Source organism: Copidosoma floridanum, unplaced genomic scaffold (genome assembly GCF_036245765.1).
Source record: "Copidosoma floridanum isolate Cflo_tuat_1 unplaced genomic scaffold, Cflo_Japanese_pri ptg000020l, whole genome shotgun sequence".
Taxonomy (NCBI): domain Eukaryota; kingdom Metazoa; phylum Arthropoda; class Insecta; order Hymenoptera; family Encyrtidae; genus Copidosoma; species Copidosoma floridanum.
Genome location: NW_028321897.1, coordinates 5353984 through 5371059, shown reverse-complemented (window position 1 = coordinate 5371059; position 17076 = coordinate 5353984). Strand labels below are relative to the sequence as shown.

At 35.8% G+C, this 17076-nt stretch overlaps 1 protein-coding gene across 5 annotated transcripts in view; it reads left to right on the top strand.

Annotated features, from left to right (window-relative positions):
* The window catches only part of RhoGAP93B (MyTH4 and RhoGAP_KIAA1688 domain-containing protein RhoGAP93B), a 95502-nt gene that overhangs the window by 51874 nt on the left and 26552 nt on the right, over positions 1 to 17076 (top strand). For all 5 annotated transcript variants that reach the window (XM_023389343.2, XM_023389342.2, XM_023389340.2 and 2 more), the window contains exon 2: positions 13261 to 13362. In XM_023389343.2, the coding sequence (XP_023245111.2) occupies positions 13261 to 13362 (102 nt within the window). The remainder of the gene's footprint in view (positions 1 to 13260; positions 13363 to 17076) is intronic.

Below are 17076 nucleotides of genomic sequence, written 5' to 3'. Positions count from 1 at the left end.
GCCATTCCCTTTCTTCCAGCGTGGGTACAGAAAATATAACATACATAAAAACGCTTATACTATACGTGGATGTTGTGTATAATATATGGATACATAGGCTTCTCGATGCTGAACTGAAAAGGAGTAAGATATTGTTATTGAGTTTTTGTCCTTTTGCTATCTGTAAATATAGAAATATGTGCCTGCAGATACCTCATGACAATTTCCAATACTTCAGAAAGAAAACAGACGGTAACTTAAAAAGATGTTTCTAAAATCCCACATGAATAACGATAAGTCTAGCTAATCCTTTTTATCCTATAGGCTAATCAATGGAGTAATATCTAATAAAGATAAGTTTATCGTCCTTTTATATGTATATATGAATTGGGCTTTGCCCACTCTGAGCACTTCACGAGCTAACCTCCTATCATTTTTTATAGTGAAATGATAAATAATTATCTAATATGTACTTATCTTTTCCCAAAAAGAAGAATATTACGTAACTGAAGCCTTTTATTTATGACGTGATTGGCTTAGGCTGATTTTGAGCTGGTAAATTCGAAAGTTTGATTTTGAAAAAAAAAAATAAATGTACTTCATGAATTAAATAAAAATTGAAATTTTCTGTTTGATTAATTTAATAAATTAAAGTTTAATCATTATATTTGGATTAAATAATTACTAAAAATATGTATAATTAAAAGTTGGGGGTTAGCGTGTGGAGGACGCAGGGGGCGAAGCCCCTAGTTGAATATAAATAAAGAGATCGAGTAGAACCACTGAGCTAAGACTTCAAACACTTAAAAAATACGCAAAAAGTGTATACGTTCTTGTAGCTACTGTAAATATACTACGTTAGAAAAATCCCATTAGCTTCTCTTATAATATCGCTCGTCCACCATTGCACGTACAAAATCATCGACAGTTCGACTTATGTCTGATAAAGGACGAAAAAACCTCGAGTAGTCCATTTTTGGCTTCCCGCCAGCGTAAAAAAGAGGGGAGGGAGCTACTGCTGTGGGGCACATCAAACTGTACATAGATGCCGAGGATTTTCAGTTCACTGGCAAGTTCGTCGATGAATCATTTCCGTCTCTGCTATCCCTGCCTGCCTCCTGTGTCCTCACTCTTTACACATATATTTTTTGGCCTCGTCTCTTTCTATCTTCTTTCTTACATTTTCTCTCTCCCTCTCTGTCTATTCTCTGCACTTCCTTCAAACGAACGTGAGCTAGAGGTGTACTGGCGTATGTGGCAACGAGGGAGAGAAAAAAGGAGGTTGGTCGAGACAGAAAAAGTCACTAAAATTATACTTTAATATATACTTCTTCAATATTCCAGTTATTGTCATTTTACTACTTTTTGGTTTTTAATACATGTTTGTGGCTCTAACAGGGAGAGAAAAAAAACTAGTCCACTGCAGGCTTGGGCACGTATTTCTATTTTTATTATCTTTTTTCTTTTTTTTTTTTCACACATATTTTTTATTATTTTAAATAGTCATTAAGAGAGACTTTTTTTAAACATTCTTTTTTTTCATTTCGTAGAGTAAGTACAACAACAACAACAACAAATTCCATACAATTTTTTTTTATAACGTACGAAATTTTCTACAAAAATTGATACATTTTCGATTTTTCTATGTATAAGTTTATGTAGAAAATAGATTTTCTATACGTAATTTACGTTTCTATAAACTTGCTTTTATTAATGATTTAAAAAATAAACCTATACGTTATATAAATTTAATTATTCATATGTAATGATCTTTGACTACAATAAAATTTTAAAAAGCGTAGGTACAGGTAATAAAAATAATGTATGGTTTTTTATTAGAAAACTATTATTTAGACGCATACATATACATCGTTCCATACAATAAAAGATAGACGTACACATGTGCACGAGGTATACAAAGGGGGTTATTTCTGGACTGGTGATTTTATACTTCGTTGAGCTCATGTCCGAGTGCTGAAGAGCAAAAAAGAGTATACAGTGGATAAACAAGCGGGTCCACTGATTAAACACTGGTTCTGCGTACTCTTGTTCAAATATTTACTTCTAAATAGGCTGATAAACAAATAAAGGAAACGAGAGATTTTCTTTCTTCTTGGACCCAGGTTCTGTCTAGTCAATACAGTCAGTAGATATTGGTAAATGCAATACGCTTTTTTGCGAACTATTGGCATTAAAATCAATGCTATATTTTACGATCAGCTTCTATACTTAAAAAAAAAAAGAAAAAAAGAAAATATAAACAACTTAGTAAAACAGAAAAATAATTGTATAAAATATAGCCTTTTTCCCCACGTGCCACGTCTTTTTAAGATCAAGAAAAAAATCCAACGCTCCATAAAATAAATTTATTAGAAAAAAAAAAAAAAAAAAAAGTAAATAACTAAATGCATGAGGCTGATTGATCAACCAATATTTTTCAGTCAAATGTAACCTTTTATTTTTAAGCAAGAAAAAAATCCAAAGTAATAGTATATACCACAATTATTAAACAATTATTAAACTCATCTTCTCTTTTCACTCAAACTCAATGTGGTCCTAATTTTGGTTAACGAGCAAGCCCTCGCAAGTTTTACAGACTATACGTACTCATAAACATGAAAATACCAACAATCGAGTGGTTTTTTTTTTTTTTTTAAACTCACGCATCACGTACTACTATCGAAGCTTTGTGATTCACATTGAAAGAGAAAAGACGCGTGCACGCAAAAGAAAACGCTAATCCTCTTTCGCGCAAACATAAAAAAAAAAAAAAAATAAACGTGTTTCGCTCGTTCCTTTTTATTGTACTCTTAATTTATCTCAGTTCTTACTCTCACTGATCTTGATTTAGGAGTACATACATAGAACAGCGTGCCCATCGTATATGTATACATATGTATATGCGCAATGTAGCGGCAATAAAACGCGTTTTCTCCTGCACGCGAGTGAGGGAGGAGAGAGTAGTTGCCGCGCTAGAGTCGATATAAATGGCGCTCCGTTTCTTTTTTTGGCAAAGGCTTATCTTATACCTACTCTCTCGCTCTTCTCTCCTTGCATTGTATTATACATACAGTTGAGCCTGTTGTTGTTGTTGCTGCCACTATAGTACACATTGTCCCTCTTTCCTTTTTGAATTGCTCATTTTATACGGGTATGAAGTGGGTTAAGGCGGTGGATTGATCGGTTGCCCGCTGCTGTGTTGTACTTCTCTTGTGCTATTACAGGATGGATGGGATTGTCGACCTACATAGTTTTAAAGAGGAGTTGTGCTTCATATAGTCCTGTGTAGATGTGAATACAATGTAAGAGTTTTTTTTCTTACCTTGTAGTTTATTTAAATTTTTCAAAAATTTAAATTTTAAGAAGTTAACAACTTTTACCGTCTGTCATCACACTGACAAAATAGGGATCTAAAAATTTCAATAAATATTTTTTTTTAAATAATTTTATTATCATCGTGTTATACAATGTAAACTTAATATTATTGTTATTATTTTTGTTGTTATTGTTATAATGCTTCGACAGTTTCACTTGATTTTAAATACTACCACCAAAACCTGAAGGAACTTTACGAAAAAAAAAAAAATGTTTATTGATTATCTTTACACTGTAAAAATTAATGTTCGGTATATGTCATTCTTGAGTATATTTAATCTTTTGAGACAAGAAGTAAAATAAAATCCTTATGTACATCATTTTGACAGCTGTGGTACGCTGCTTTCAGTGAGGAGTGAGATTTTTCGCATTACTTACTAGTCAAAGAAACATTTTTTTTCCTTCACGCAGAGAAAAACTTTTTCTGTTTTCAACAATTTCTTAAATTTTTCCTGTTCAGCCTCTAGCTTGTCAATTGTTTCATTTATTAACTTTACAGTAGCTTTGTTTTCTTTATTTTTGGTTTCAGACGCTTCAGTGTACATTTTGAAGTCTGTTTTACCCTTACTTTTTTTTACTGCCGCATCAAATTTTTTTTTCAACTCACTCATTGACTGTTTTAATTTTTCGTGAGTGAGTAAAATTCTTTGATATGTTGAATCTAAATGTCGTATATTTTCTGCCGATAGTAATAATTTGGATGATTTCGTAGCCATTGTCATATTTAGAAATGATACTCGAGATGTAGCATAACCATTGACTTTGACTATCACATCTTTTGAATTTCCATTTAAAAATGAATTAATAAAATCCAGAAATTCCGAAACATTGGTGTATGTTGCTGCTTTTTTTGATTCGTTACATCCTTTTGGTGATATACTCACAATTCCAATTATTTTATTCTTCAAAATGAGGGCACCACCGCTGTCACCCTGCAAAAATGCATATCATCAACATTTTTTTAATAAAAAAAAAAAAAAATCATGAATCGTTATAACTCTGTCACCGTAGTATACTGTCCATATCCCGGGTTTTATCTATCGTCACATCCACACTATGTAATGAGTACGTTTATTTTATTCATGAATGTGCATAGTTTACGCTCGTGGTATATTAATTTTTTATCCATCCATTAATTGTTATGAATATTAATTAATACCCCGCTTCATGTTGTAATTTTTGTTACTTACTTTAGAATAATTTTATTTCCATGTAAGTGCGTGTATGTTACCAACAAAGTATACAAATTTGTTTTATGGAATGCCTAATTAAGGCCAGTGAACCATGAAATAAGTCAATATTATTTTATACCTCGAAGTCATGACAAATTCATCGGTCCTACAAGTGAAATGAATAAAGATATTAAACATTATTGTATGATCGAATTATTCTACATACTGCACATGGCAAACGGATTCGAATGATAGACTAATTTGTTCGAAAGTACAAAAATATTGCACGAATAGAGATTCAAATACTTTTGAATAGTGTGTGAGATTTGTCACTAACATAAGAAAGAAATTGCAGTAAAACCTATACTTAATCTACCATCATTATAAGTCAAATAGATTTGATTGATTTTCAACTTTAAACTGGTGGTAAAACAAAATTATTTTTGTACATTAAGATCGTATGATGGAAGTGTGAAAAATTGCAAAAGAAGTAGACAAGGGTGATAGGGATGCGTGAAATTAAACTAGCGGTTGTTTTATAATAAAACTGCCGTTGGTTTTTATAAAGAGTTAGGCACACGTAACGGAAGAATTAAACTGTGGTGTGTTTTATAACGATTTACTGTTTGGAAAGAGAATCCAGTTGGAATCGATGAAACTCCAGATGTCGAATCTTCGATGAGAGAAATGGCAACAGCGTGGAGTATCGAATTCAACCGAAGTCTTAAAAAATGCTCTAGTGAATCACGTTGTTTGGCGAAAAAGTGAATTGATTAAAATATAATAAAAACAATGATATCCTCATTGTCATCAGAGTTTACCATGTCATAAATAAATTATGTTAACCATTCATGAATTCAATCGAGTGCTTGTAATATAAGAGAAAATAAATTTATCGCAACCTATATTCAGCTGAAGTAATTAAATGTTAGTATCTTATTGTTCTTTATTATTTCATACTTTGCTGTACCAACATCTAATAATTTATAGAATGACTATACAGAGTACCTTATGCTTTGCCTAAAATAACTTGGAATTTTATAGATTCCCAATTATTTTATACTTTGTTGCTAACAAAATTGTTGACAAAGTATCGATGACAAAGACCAACTTTAAAAAATGTAATTTGAATACACCGAATCGTTTTTCTTCCCGAGAAAGACCTCTTTTACTTGGTAATACTATTAACAAGTCTTCAATTACTTTTTCTTAAAATTCACTAATTCTATTTATATTATTGGTTTAATAAACAATCTCTTTTAATGTCATACCTGGCAAACGCCTTCATACGGAAATTTCGATCTCTGTTGCATTTGTCCACACATTAACATACTTGGAAAACGTTCCGCTGAACAATAGCTCGAGTCGACAATATTAACAACTGCTTGTTTCAATATTCCCGATGAGGTGCCGGTCTCTTTGTTGCCAATAAGTTTCACTTGGTCCCAACCAAAACCTGATATTTGAGCAGTTTTGCCGACGTATTTGTGGGGTTTCCTCGGCAAAGATACTATATCAATGGGTAAATCCTTGCCAACTTCAAATCCTTTATCAAGCTTAAAAAAACAATCATAGTAATTTTTAGTAGTTTTTGAAAAAGTAAGTATACGCATATCTCATTTGGACTACAAACATTTTGTTGTTACCGTTAAAAGAGCAATGTCATTAAGAACTTTGCCAGTTTCTCGATCCTCTCCATATCCTTTGTGAAGATTAACTTTTATCACACGTCTCCTGTAAGTGACATCGTCTGCGTTTGTTGTCCCTGCAACCGCATAGTACGGAAAGTCATTATACGTTTTCGTTGTATCATTGTAAAAGCAATGCGCTGCGGTCAACACTACATCAGGAGCGATGAGTGCGGCTCCACAAATGTGATCGTCGAGATATTGTACGGAAATTTGATGTTTGATCTCGTTTTTCTTCGCTAAGTTACCGCCAATAATATTTTCCGAGTCCAAACCAACAACTGTAAGAAAAAGAAGAAAAAAATCATCATAGCGTCTCAGTGCTTCTTTTAAATATGTTGGGATACTTTTCTGAGGCACAGGGGAAGAGAGAAACTTATCCACAAGACTCCGTAGTAAAAAAAAGTTATGTCATTATCAAGGCCTAAAAATACCATTTTATTATTTTTCCTATTTCGGAAGTTTTTGAGGGTCAGGTGTACCCTCGGTAGAAAAAATAGGGTTCACACCTGGTGAGAAATCAGGGCAAGAACGAGAAGTTTGTCTGGCCTAGTGCTTGCCCTGGTGACATGCACCACCAGGTTCGAAAACTAACATTATATTATAATATGAGAACATACCAGAATCATATTTGTTCCGTATTTTCTTAGCGATGGGGACCCTATTTGAATTTAATACGATGTAATATCATGCGAGTTACGTAGGAAACTATCTAAAATAGAGAAGATCTTATAACGTGGACGTGAGCACACCTTACTCGTACTTGATTGAGTGTATTACGTTACACACAATTTAATAAAAAACAAAGATGAAATATGCGTGGATAAAGTGAAAAAAGATCAACCAAATGCTTTAACAGGAAGTAACAGACTTGTCTTCGGACATCTGAGTATAAAAAGATCTATTTCACGGAGTTTTTAAATGTTACACTATTTAAGTTTGTGTCTAGTAATATTCAATTTTAACTCTAAAAGTACAAGGTTTTAAAACATACCAGTGCTGACTAATATAACGAGAGATGCTGCCAAAGCAGTAGGTAGAGATAGCCGTATCATTTTGGATACTATTGATACTCAGTAGAATTTTTCAACTACACGATGGAGATGAAAAAATTGGCCTTATATATCAAATGGGTTTCTTTTTTTTTTTGTTTATTCATCATCGTCCGTAGGCTCAGACATGGCATTTTTTTACACAAGCATAGTGTTAATTAGCCATCGGTGCACCTGAGTCATGACCAGATGTTTATATACGTATATAAACATCTGGATCAACTCAGTCACACCTATGATCACGTAGACGAAGCGTCAGAGAAACAGTTAATCGAGAGCCGCGAGAATCAAGAGCACAGGCGAAACGGCGAGACCCGAATGGTGACCAAGCGGTCACCCTTCCAAGTATACTAACCGCGCCAAATGCAGCTTAACCTCGGAGATCGACGGAACTGCAATTACTGCGTCTCGATTGTGATGCAGTCCTACTACGGCAGTTCAACGAGCTGTACAGAGTATGCTGATGATAGTCTTGCAGCTGAGTATCCCGGTTACGGACGACACTCTTCTTTAAGGGCGAAGGGATCTAAGTGTTCATTTACCCTGAATCTCGACGAGTGCGATAAAAAAAAAAAAAATTATTTCCAACCGATGCCGTCTTTGCCACAATACCAGGAGACATATCTAGCCAGAGCACAATCTGCATTAACTCTTGAGAGTTGTGTGGCAGTCCCACCTGGTGCAGTTAGAGAATGCCTGGCTACAAATGTAAGCAAGGGAAAACAGCCCTGATAGACCAGACGACGGAGATTTTTGCCTGTATTTTCCGGGCGGTAGCAATGTTTCGATTGATTCTTATGTATTTTTTGCCGTAGAATACAATTATCGTTACCCGTACTTTGTAAAAGTTGTGCTTCATTTTTTAATTTAATAATTTGTGAAAAAAAAATGATTTTTTTTTACATTTTCCCTTATATCTCCTTTCCTGTGCATTTTTAGCATTATACATGTATATAGTTTTTTGTTCCTTACTTAATTATCTACAAAATGAAATCTGGTGCGATATCCCAAGTGCCATTGTTAACCTGCAAATTGTGTTGTAAGTTGAAAAAGTGCGTTTTTTTAAACATTCAATATCTCAACAATTAAAATACCTAGGAGCTTGAAATTCTCAAAAAATGTTGCTATTACTAATATAAATAACTGCACCAAATTTCAAAACGATCGCTTTTTAACTTTTAGAGTTATTAACGATCAAAATTTTTTTCGAAGCTTAATTGCATAATGCGCCAAAGTTGCTGTGATCGTCTAATTTTGATCCAACTGGTCTCAAAAATTCAAAAAACTATTAAAAATTTAATATCCCGTTTGAATTTTAAAAAAAAGTTAATTAGAACCTATTTTATAGCGATTTGTTTAACACTAGTAGTTTTATACACACGTATAAAACTATATAACTTTTGCAAAAATCAATATTGATGATTCTCGTTTGCACAACTTTGAAGCTGGTATTTTTTTTATAAATTAAAAAAAAAAAAAAAATTGTCCTAGCATGCACGGGAGCCGAGATAATTTTTTTTGTTGAAAAATTCGTGTGGACGTATTATACGTCGTACAGCGATCAGGTTTAGAGGGATTTAAGTTCAATACTTGTACTTTCAATAAAAAAATATATTGTACCTGCAGCGCATCAAATAGTATTTGTGCGCATAATGCTTTTAATGCCAAGTACGATTTTTCGTGAAACTACACGAGGGTGATGAAAAAGTTATCTTTATATAACGAACGTGCCTTGTTTGCCATGTGAAAAGTAGAAGGTCTGTTGACGTAAGTTTGACAGGTGTACGCGTCGATTAGCGATATTTCACTTTATTACGGTGGATACGATTCACATTTTAGGGTTTTATCAAAACAATAAGTAGTGTCGATAACACTTTTCAACTTGATATAACTCGGATTACGATAGCTCAATCATTAATAATGTCGAATGAAAATTCTATGTTTGCTAAGAACATCTTGTACTCATGACGTGGAACAAAGTGTGGAAAAACAGTCAGTATATTTGAAAAACTGTAATTAGAATCTCAAACTTCAGTTTAATGGATATTGAGATACTTTTCAAAATTTATTAGCGCACAAAATACGGCATTTGAACTATAGACTAGAAATGGATTTTCCTAAGAAATCAAATTAGCAGTTATATGATTCAAGACAATATTTGGTAATTGTTATTTAACAATGACGTGGTATACAATCAAAGTTGGCATAGTGAATTGGCCGATACATGCACATGAAATTCAGTTTTTCTATTTGGTGTAAATAGACGGATATATCTTCGCAAAAGAAGTGCCAATGCCCCCTCTGCATGAATATTTAAAAAAAAACTTGCATACAAATTTAAATTATTGGGGCTTATGTGGTAGTTTTAAACATGGGACAGTTAATAAAATTACCATACAGAAATTGAAATCTACTATGGAATATTCGGAGGTACATCGACCTTCCCTGCACACATGCAGCGATTGATTTTATAGGAGCGAATTTCCCAGAAAGTACTTGTCTATCTTAGAAAAAATAAGGTAAAGACCCAGTGTAAATTGTACAGCTGTGCATGTTAGCATAAAGTAAACGTACTTGGATCAGTATTTCACAAGCTCCAAAATCGAAAGTTAAAAATGATGTGTAAATGTCCATGATTTGAGACAGTATTTTTTTTATGTTCAATCGTAGTTGTTTTAATTTTTTTTAAATTTTATCATAGTCGTGATTTGAAACGATATTTTTTCCTTGATTATTCCCACAAAACTTTTTTATTTTTAAGTATGTTGTATTTACAGTATTATATGGTAGGGTTATTATCATCATCAATCTAATTATTATTATAATATTATTAATAAATTATTATACAATTAAATTTATTATTACGTTATTAAGCCATTTGGGATCCTTTCAAGAGGTGCGATGTTTTTTGTTCCTATACCTGAAGGGTTCAAGAAATAGTCTCTCAAAAATTACCGGTGTAAATAAGACCCATACACAACCCCTTTAGCCTCCCTTGTTGGGAGCCAAATGTTAATTACTAATTCCAGATTGAAAAGTTGGAGAAAATTTATTGTGATTATTTTTTAAATTTACATAAACAATAATTTAGAATACATCTCATTGTGTCTTATTGAAAAAAGGGATACTCAAAAGCAACTCTTTTCTCCGTTGGGTTAATCTCTGCTGTCAAATGTTGGCTATGCCACTATGTAAACTACCTCAAAAGAAGGCCTCGCACATCCATCCACTACTTATTAATCTACTGTTAAGAATCAGCCCTTATAAACGCAAAAATTTTCAAACAATAAGACGAAAAAAAAAAAAAAAAAAAGAAAAAAAGAAAATCTTTGCACAGTGAATTCCTCCAAACATATTGTATCTCGCTCCTCTTGTACTGCTCATCTCCTCGACAGCGATCGGTTTGCGTTACGCGGTGATTCAAGCGCTTTTATAATTCCCCTGCCCCCATCCACACATGCATCCATTGACGCGCGCGAACACACTGACCTACTCGGCCTATATGTCATGCATATGCCGCAGAGTTTAAGTGGCGATTCCGTTTCGTAATCACCATCACCGCTCTTTTCCCCCCCATGCCCCATCGTCACTGCACTCGCAGTCATTTCGCTGATTCCGGCCCCGTTGCTTGTTCGCTCGGCACTTTTTTAACCCCCGTTCTTTTTCTCCCTCCCCTGACCCCTCGTTTCCTCCGTGCTTCCAGCTCCCGCGGCTCAGCGCCCGCGTGATGCCATTGTCCGCCCGCACAATCGGGCATTAGAAACTCTATACTCCTGATGCCTTGCCTTCTCTCTCTGTCTGTATGTGCAGCTCGTCGAGCCTCTCTTTTCCATGCATATACATATACATACACAGCCAGTGTATCTCTCTTTCCTCCGACTCTAAGCGCGATTTTTGCCCCTTTCGCTCTGCACGAGACGCCTTTTTTCATGTCCCTACAACTGTCTCTTGTCCGCGTGTGTTGCGTACGTACATGGAGATACACTGCAACGTGCGTGGCAGCTCTGGTACATATATATAAGACTTGCCCTCCGTCTTATCCGCCAAACGGAGAAACTTGCCAAGCACAGGGGGGGGGGGATGCAAAAAAGCGATACTATAGAGCAGTGAGTGTGTACGTGTCTTTTTTTTTTTTTTTTTTTCCTCTGTGCATTGCAGTGAGTGGGATTACATCACTTCCGAGGGTGCGTGGGGATTATACTTTCCTCTTCCTCGAGACGCGGTTTGTTGCTAGCTGGTGGTGAATCAAAAGGGAGCATTAGAATTGTCACGGTTGACGAGCTTTTCTCGTTGATTTCACCCTTCGCCATCGCGTAGCGATCATTGTTCGTTGGGTCAGCGTTGGGTTGCAAGTATGGATTTTCAAGAGGTTCTCGAAAACTAAACTGTACTTGGCCGACTGATTGGAAAATTGAGTTCGCGCGTGGGGGGGAGCTCACAATGCCGATGAAATTCTATTGACATGGAGGGCTGACATTGGCGAATAACAGATTGATTGGGCCGTGACGCATGACGTATACGCGCGTGTATGTGCGTGGCTGCCCTTTTTTTTTTTTTTTTTATTGGAGTGCTCGTGCATCGGCGCAATTTCCAGGCCATTAGACCAAGGCCTCGATTCCCTTTGTCAATAACCGTCCGACGCGAGTTTCAAGTTCGAGTTTCCACAGCGCGGGCTTTTATCACCCACGTGGACGATGAAAGCGTTGAAGGTTATTTTTAGCTAATTATATTTATTCGCGTTTTATGTGGTTGATTGTCAAACTGTTTTCTGTCATGGCGTACTTGATCAGAATGCACGAAAATATAGCAAATGAAAAAATTAATCTCGTATGAGTGTACCATTAATACGAGTTTGATTACATGATAAAAACATTAAGTGAAATTTATTTTACTGTTTACGTATAAAGAAGAAGATCCCTGCAGAAAACCGAATGATTAATAAAGAGTATATCGACGGGTTCTCATGAACATGCGCAATACCTTAAGAAATCAAAAAAAAGCCAAAGCTTCAAATTTTTTGTTGTTGTTATGTGTTTTTTGGATACACATATGCTTAATGAAGTAGATTTTTAAGTAGTCCAAAAATATGTGTTTTATAATGCTAGGTAAACGATCATAAATTTTTCAAATTTATAAATAGATTAATTACTCATTATTCATAAGTACTTAATCTCCATCTCATTAATATCCAATTAAATCATACGTTTGTCAAGACTTAATGTGTAATTTTTATTCAAAGAAGACAATTTAATACCGAAAAAGTCTGGAGTTTTCTCATTAGCCTGACATTTGACAGACCGTAGCCAGACTTGTTTTTTTTTTTCACGGGATGAAACGTATGTGATTGGACAACTCACTTTTTATCGAGTCTAAATGTTGTACTCACTTTCCAGACGTATATATAACATTCAGAAACAAAAATTCCAATGCCATTCCATATTATTATAGTGTCGCGATGGTATTCAAATCTACCCTGGTAATCACGATCGTACGATGGGGGGGAAAAAAAAAAATTTGCATCCAGCACTTTTTTCCACTCCACTGTAGAGGTCTTAGTCCATGATTAATTCGGCGTTTAAAATTTCCATGAAAGAAAGCGAGAGAGCGCATTCGCGAGAAAGCTCTTGATTAGTCACCTCTATACACGTGTACAACCAACACCGCCAAAGTGGAAAATCCAGCGCACCGATCCATCGAGATCTCTTCCTCTCTCTTCGTGCAGCATCTGTTTTCCTCCTCCGCTCCCAAGGCAATCTACCTGTCTGTCCCATCTGTTCGGCGGATGCAAGTGTTTTTTTTTTTTCTCTTCCTCTATCTTGTCCCTTTCACACACAACGCAATGTATACCCGTTCGTGTGCCAACTGGATACATGTACCTTGATTCCTTTTTACCCTCTTTTATCTACGTAACGTCCTCACAACCCAATAACGTTAACCTTACGAGTGTTGCTCAGAACCACATTAACGCATTTGTTCTTTTTTTTTCTTTTTCAGAATGGAGTGGGTGGAGATCATCGAGCCCAAGACAAAGGAGCACATGTACGCTAACCTGACGACCGGCGAGTGCGTCTGGGACCCGCCTCCTGGCGTACCTGTGTGAGTACAAAAGAAATCACTGCACATACTCACCATTTACACGTTTTGCCGTGACTCGTTGCTTTCCCTCTTTTTCTTCTCCTCTTCTTACCGCACAAGGTGCACATAATATAATGCGGGTATATTGTACACGTCACGCATCGGGAACGTGAGTGCAGTGGCGCCCGATCGAATCCATTTACGGAACGGCGTTCCATGGGCCATCTCCTCTTATGGGCCTTTTTAACGCGCCACTTACTGAGTATATATACCTGCGTACAAACTTTCATTACGGGCAATATTATGTTGGTTCTTCACCGTTGTTACACGCTTTTTAACGCCCAGTTGGTTTTACAGCTCGATCGAGGGATCAATGTTGCCTTTCGATTTGCGTGAAAAATAGAGGCGCTGGACTAGCATGTCAATAAATGAAAATAACAATGTACTTAAAGTCGAGTCGTATCGTTTGTCGAATCCTATTGACATCTCTGGTCGTACCCACGGGAAAAAAGTGTCAGCTGAACGATGAGAGTTCGTGGCGCTAAAAATCGAAGAGTTAGTTTATTGTAGTCATGAAACGGTTAGCGGTAAAGTTCTGCTCCTGAGGTCAAATAAAAGGCCGTATTTTGTTAGTTGAAAGCGTTGGTGAATAATTTGGCAATGATTTGTATCTACGGCCTCTTGAACTGTGTATTTAAATTTTAGCGTGGCCAGGATAAAACAAGCCTTACCCAGTCGTTTTTTTTTGAGTACATTTCAAAGTTCGCAAGTTTTTGAGTTACATTCCAACTACAACCACCTTCAGCCACGTATGAGTACTGGCATTAATCACTAGATATTTGTACGGAAAAACGGAAGACCGACGTGGAAGCCAATATGTGCTGGGACTGATTGACAGAAGATAACAGTGAGTTAGCTCATTGTTGGAAATCCATGTCATTGTGAGAATAGGGCTTTACAAGACCAAGACAATACGAGAATTTGAGTGCATATCGTCTTGGTCTCGAAAAATATCGATTGCAAGTAATCTTGTATTGGTCTTGAAAAAATATTGAGTCAAAAAGTATCGTCTTGTCTTGACGATACTCTTGGTCTTGTCGAGAAAATATTGGTGTTTTTCTAAAAACTGGTTTCAAAAAATACCTTTTTAAAGTTAATATTGCTCAGGTAGTTTTAATTTGCAAATTGTTTTAAATTTTTATTTACTTCATTTTATCTGTCTGTTGGGGGTGGTACATATGGATTTTTTTAAATTTATAAATTAAAAACGAAGTGGAACACTCTAAAGAATTTAAACACAAAGTGGGCAAGGTAGGCTTCTTCCACGTAACTTTTGTCGATAACTCGTATATTTCTATTTAATTATTGTACAGTTTTAGCTTATTTATAAAACAGTATCTTAATAATTAAAAAAAAATTTTCTACTTCCTTTAAAGCGGCTGTAAGAGTAAAAAAATTTGTTGATTACTTCAGCATTTTATTTTTATTTGATTATATCATAAGCTTACTCCATTCAATACATGTGCAAAATTCGTTACGAAAATTCTGCGCCCGATTCGGTAGGCCAATCAGGACAAAGCCCAACCTTTCAACTTCACATTACCTATACATTACTTATAGATACCTACTTAACTGTACCGACGGAACCTGCTCGAAACTCGAAACGCCGAGTCAATTGGGTTACGCTGCAGATATAAGTGAGACGTATCGTAACCTCTTTTTTTAAGTGCTTATGGTATTCAAATATTTCTAAAATGTCAAGTCAAAAAGACGCAAGTGTTACTAATGATTCCTCGACCAACACCCAAGGCCAAAACCCAAAAGTTGGTTATTCTTCATATTTTAAATATGAAAAAGCTGATGGAGAAAAACAAGGTATCTGTCTATTGTGCCAGGCAAAAAAATGTGTGCAGAAACCTATTAAAATGAAGAATAGTAATACGAGTGGCTTGAAAAAACATCTGCAATTGCATCATAAACAAGAGTTTGATACGATGTTTCCACCAAAAGCAACAAATGAGATCAACACTAGATGTGTCGGACAAAAAACGTTGGAATCATGTTTCACGGTGAGTAAAACTTATTTAAATGTAAAAACGATTTTATTCTGTGCATGTAAAAAAGGGGAAAATTCGATTCGCTTTCACTGAGGCTGATGCCCTATTGTACCCAGCGTATTGCCTTTGTTTATTTTATTTTTCGCGTCGCACATTGAAGCCTCAGTTATACCTATATGTCCTAGCGCTGCGTGCCGTGACGCGCATAAGTGTATCTATAAGTATATACTTATTCCTATAAGAGCGCACGGAGGCTCAGTCGACTCGATCGTGGGTCGACACGCAGGCGGCCGCATGCGGAGGGCCGTGATTCCCGGCCGGTACGACTTTTTCGGGCAAGCACCACTGTTAGGCTGCGGACACATGGAGCAGGAACGCTGCAGCGTGAAGCGTGCGCCACTCGTTTGAACCCATGAGAGCGAGCGAGAGGTGCGCGGAAATGCGACAACACGGACCTATCACTAGCTCTCGCAGGTTCAAGTGCCGCGCACGTCACGCTGAAGCGTTCCTGCTCCATGTGTCCGCAGCCTAAATTTGTACATGTGCTTTGATTTCCCGCATTGTTCCTCGTGAGGGGGACGGGCGACTTTTGCCCAGCCAAATTGCTTAATCACCCGCTCTTTCTCTCCCTGTAATATAAGCAAGGCCTCCCATCCCCTATCGTTTCTCTATTCCAACTGCTCAGTGCCCAGAGCCCAGAGTATAGTTGCCCTTCTTAGGAACCGGACGTATATATAGCAGTATTATATAAAAAAAAATAAAACTCTATCTACAGACGTGTGATTGTAGTCTGTAGGCCATGCTTTGACGCACAGACTTTTCGTCTTATGGGTTACGTGTACTCGACGCGAAGTTTTAATTTTATTGGATTCTAATAGTTATTATTATGTTTTTGCTTATCTAAATGCGATTTAATGTTCACGTTGTGTAATTTGACCAAATACGAAATTTCGCTATCCTTAATTTTTTGCAATGAAATCGTTATATTTTTATCTCGATTTTTATTTATGAAATAATAATTTTTTCAGAACAAGATCTCAGAAAATGAACAAGATCGCCTTACGACCTGTTGGATTGCTTACAAGAACCTACCGCTTAATTTTTTTGACGACGATGTGACACAACAGTATTTTCATGCAATTGAATCGAAGTTCACTCCCAAAAAAAATAGCCTAAGATCAAAAGTTATTTCGCAATTCGAACAGATGCAAGCAAATTTAAAAAAGTTGTTACTTAATAACTCTTCAAGGTTTTCTTTCACTATTGATGCTTGGACTGCATCGAATGGATCGTCGTATTATGCAATTACAATCCATTTTATCAACGATGAGTGGCAGTTTATTTCGAATGCACTAGATATAATACCATCTCAAGGAAAGCATTGTGGTTTTGACATTGCTAATATTTTTTTTAAATCTCTTCAAAGTTTTGATATTTCAAACAAAATTCAAGGTATTACGTTGGATAACGCTTCTGCAAATACTTCATTTATTCGTGAACTTGGTGTTTTAATGAAACACAATCAGCTTAATTTTGACACAGAAAATCAACATTTTAAATGTTTTGCCCATATTTTGAATCTTGGAGTACAAGATATTCTAAAATTATTGAATGTTAACTTTCATGATAATGATGATGTTGTAATTGATGGTTTCGAAAATAGTTTTGATAGCGAAAG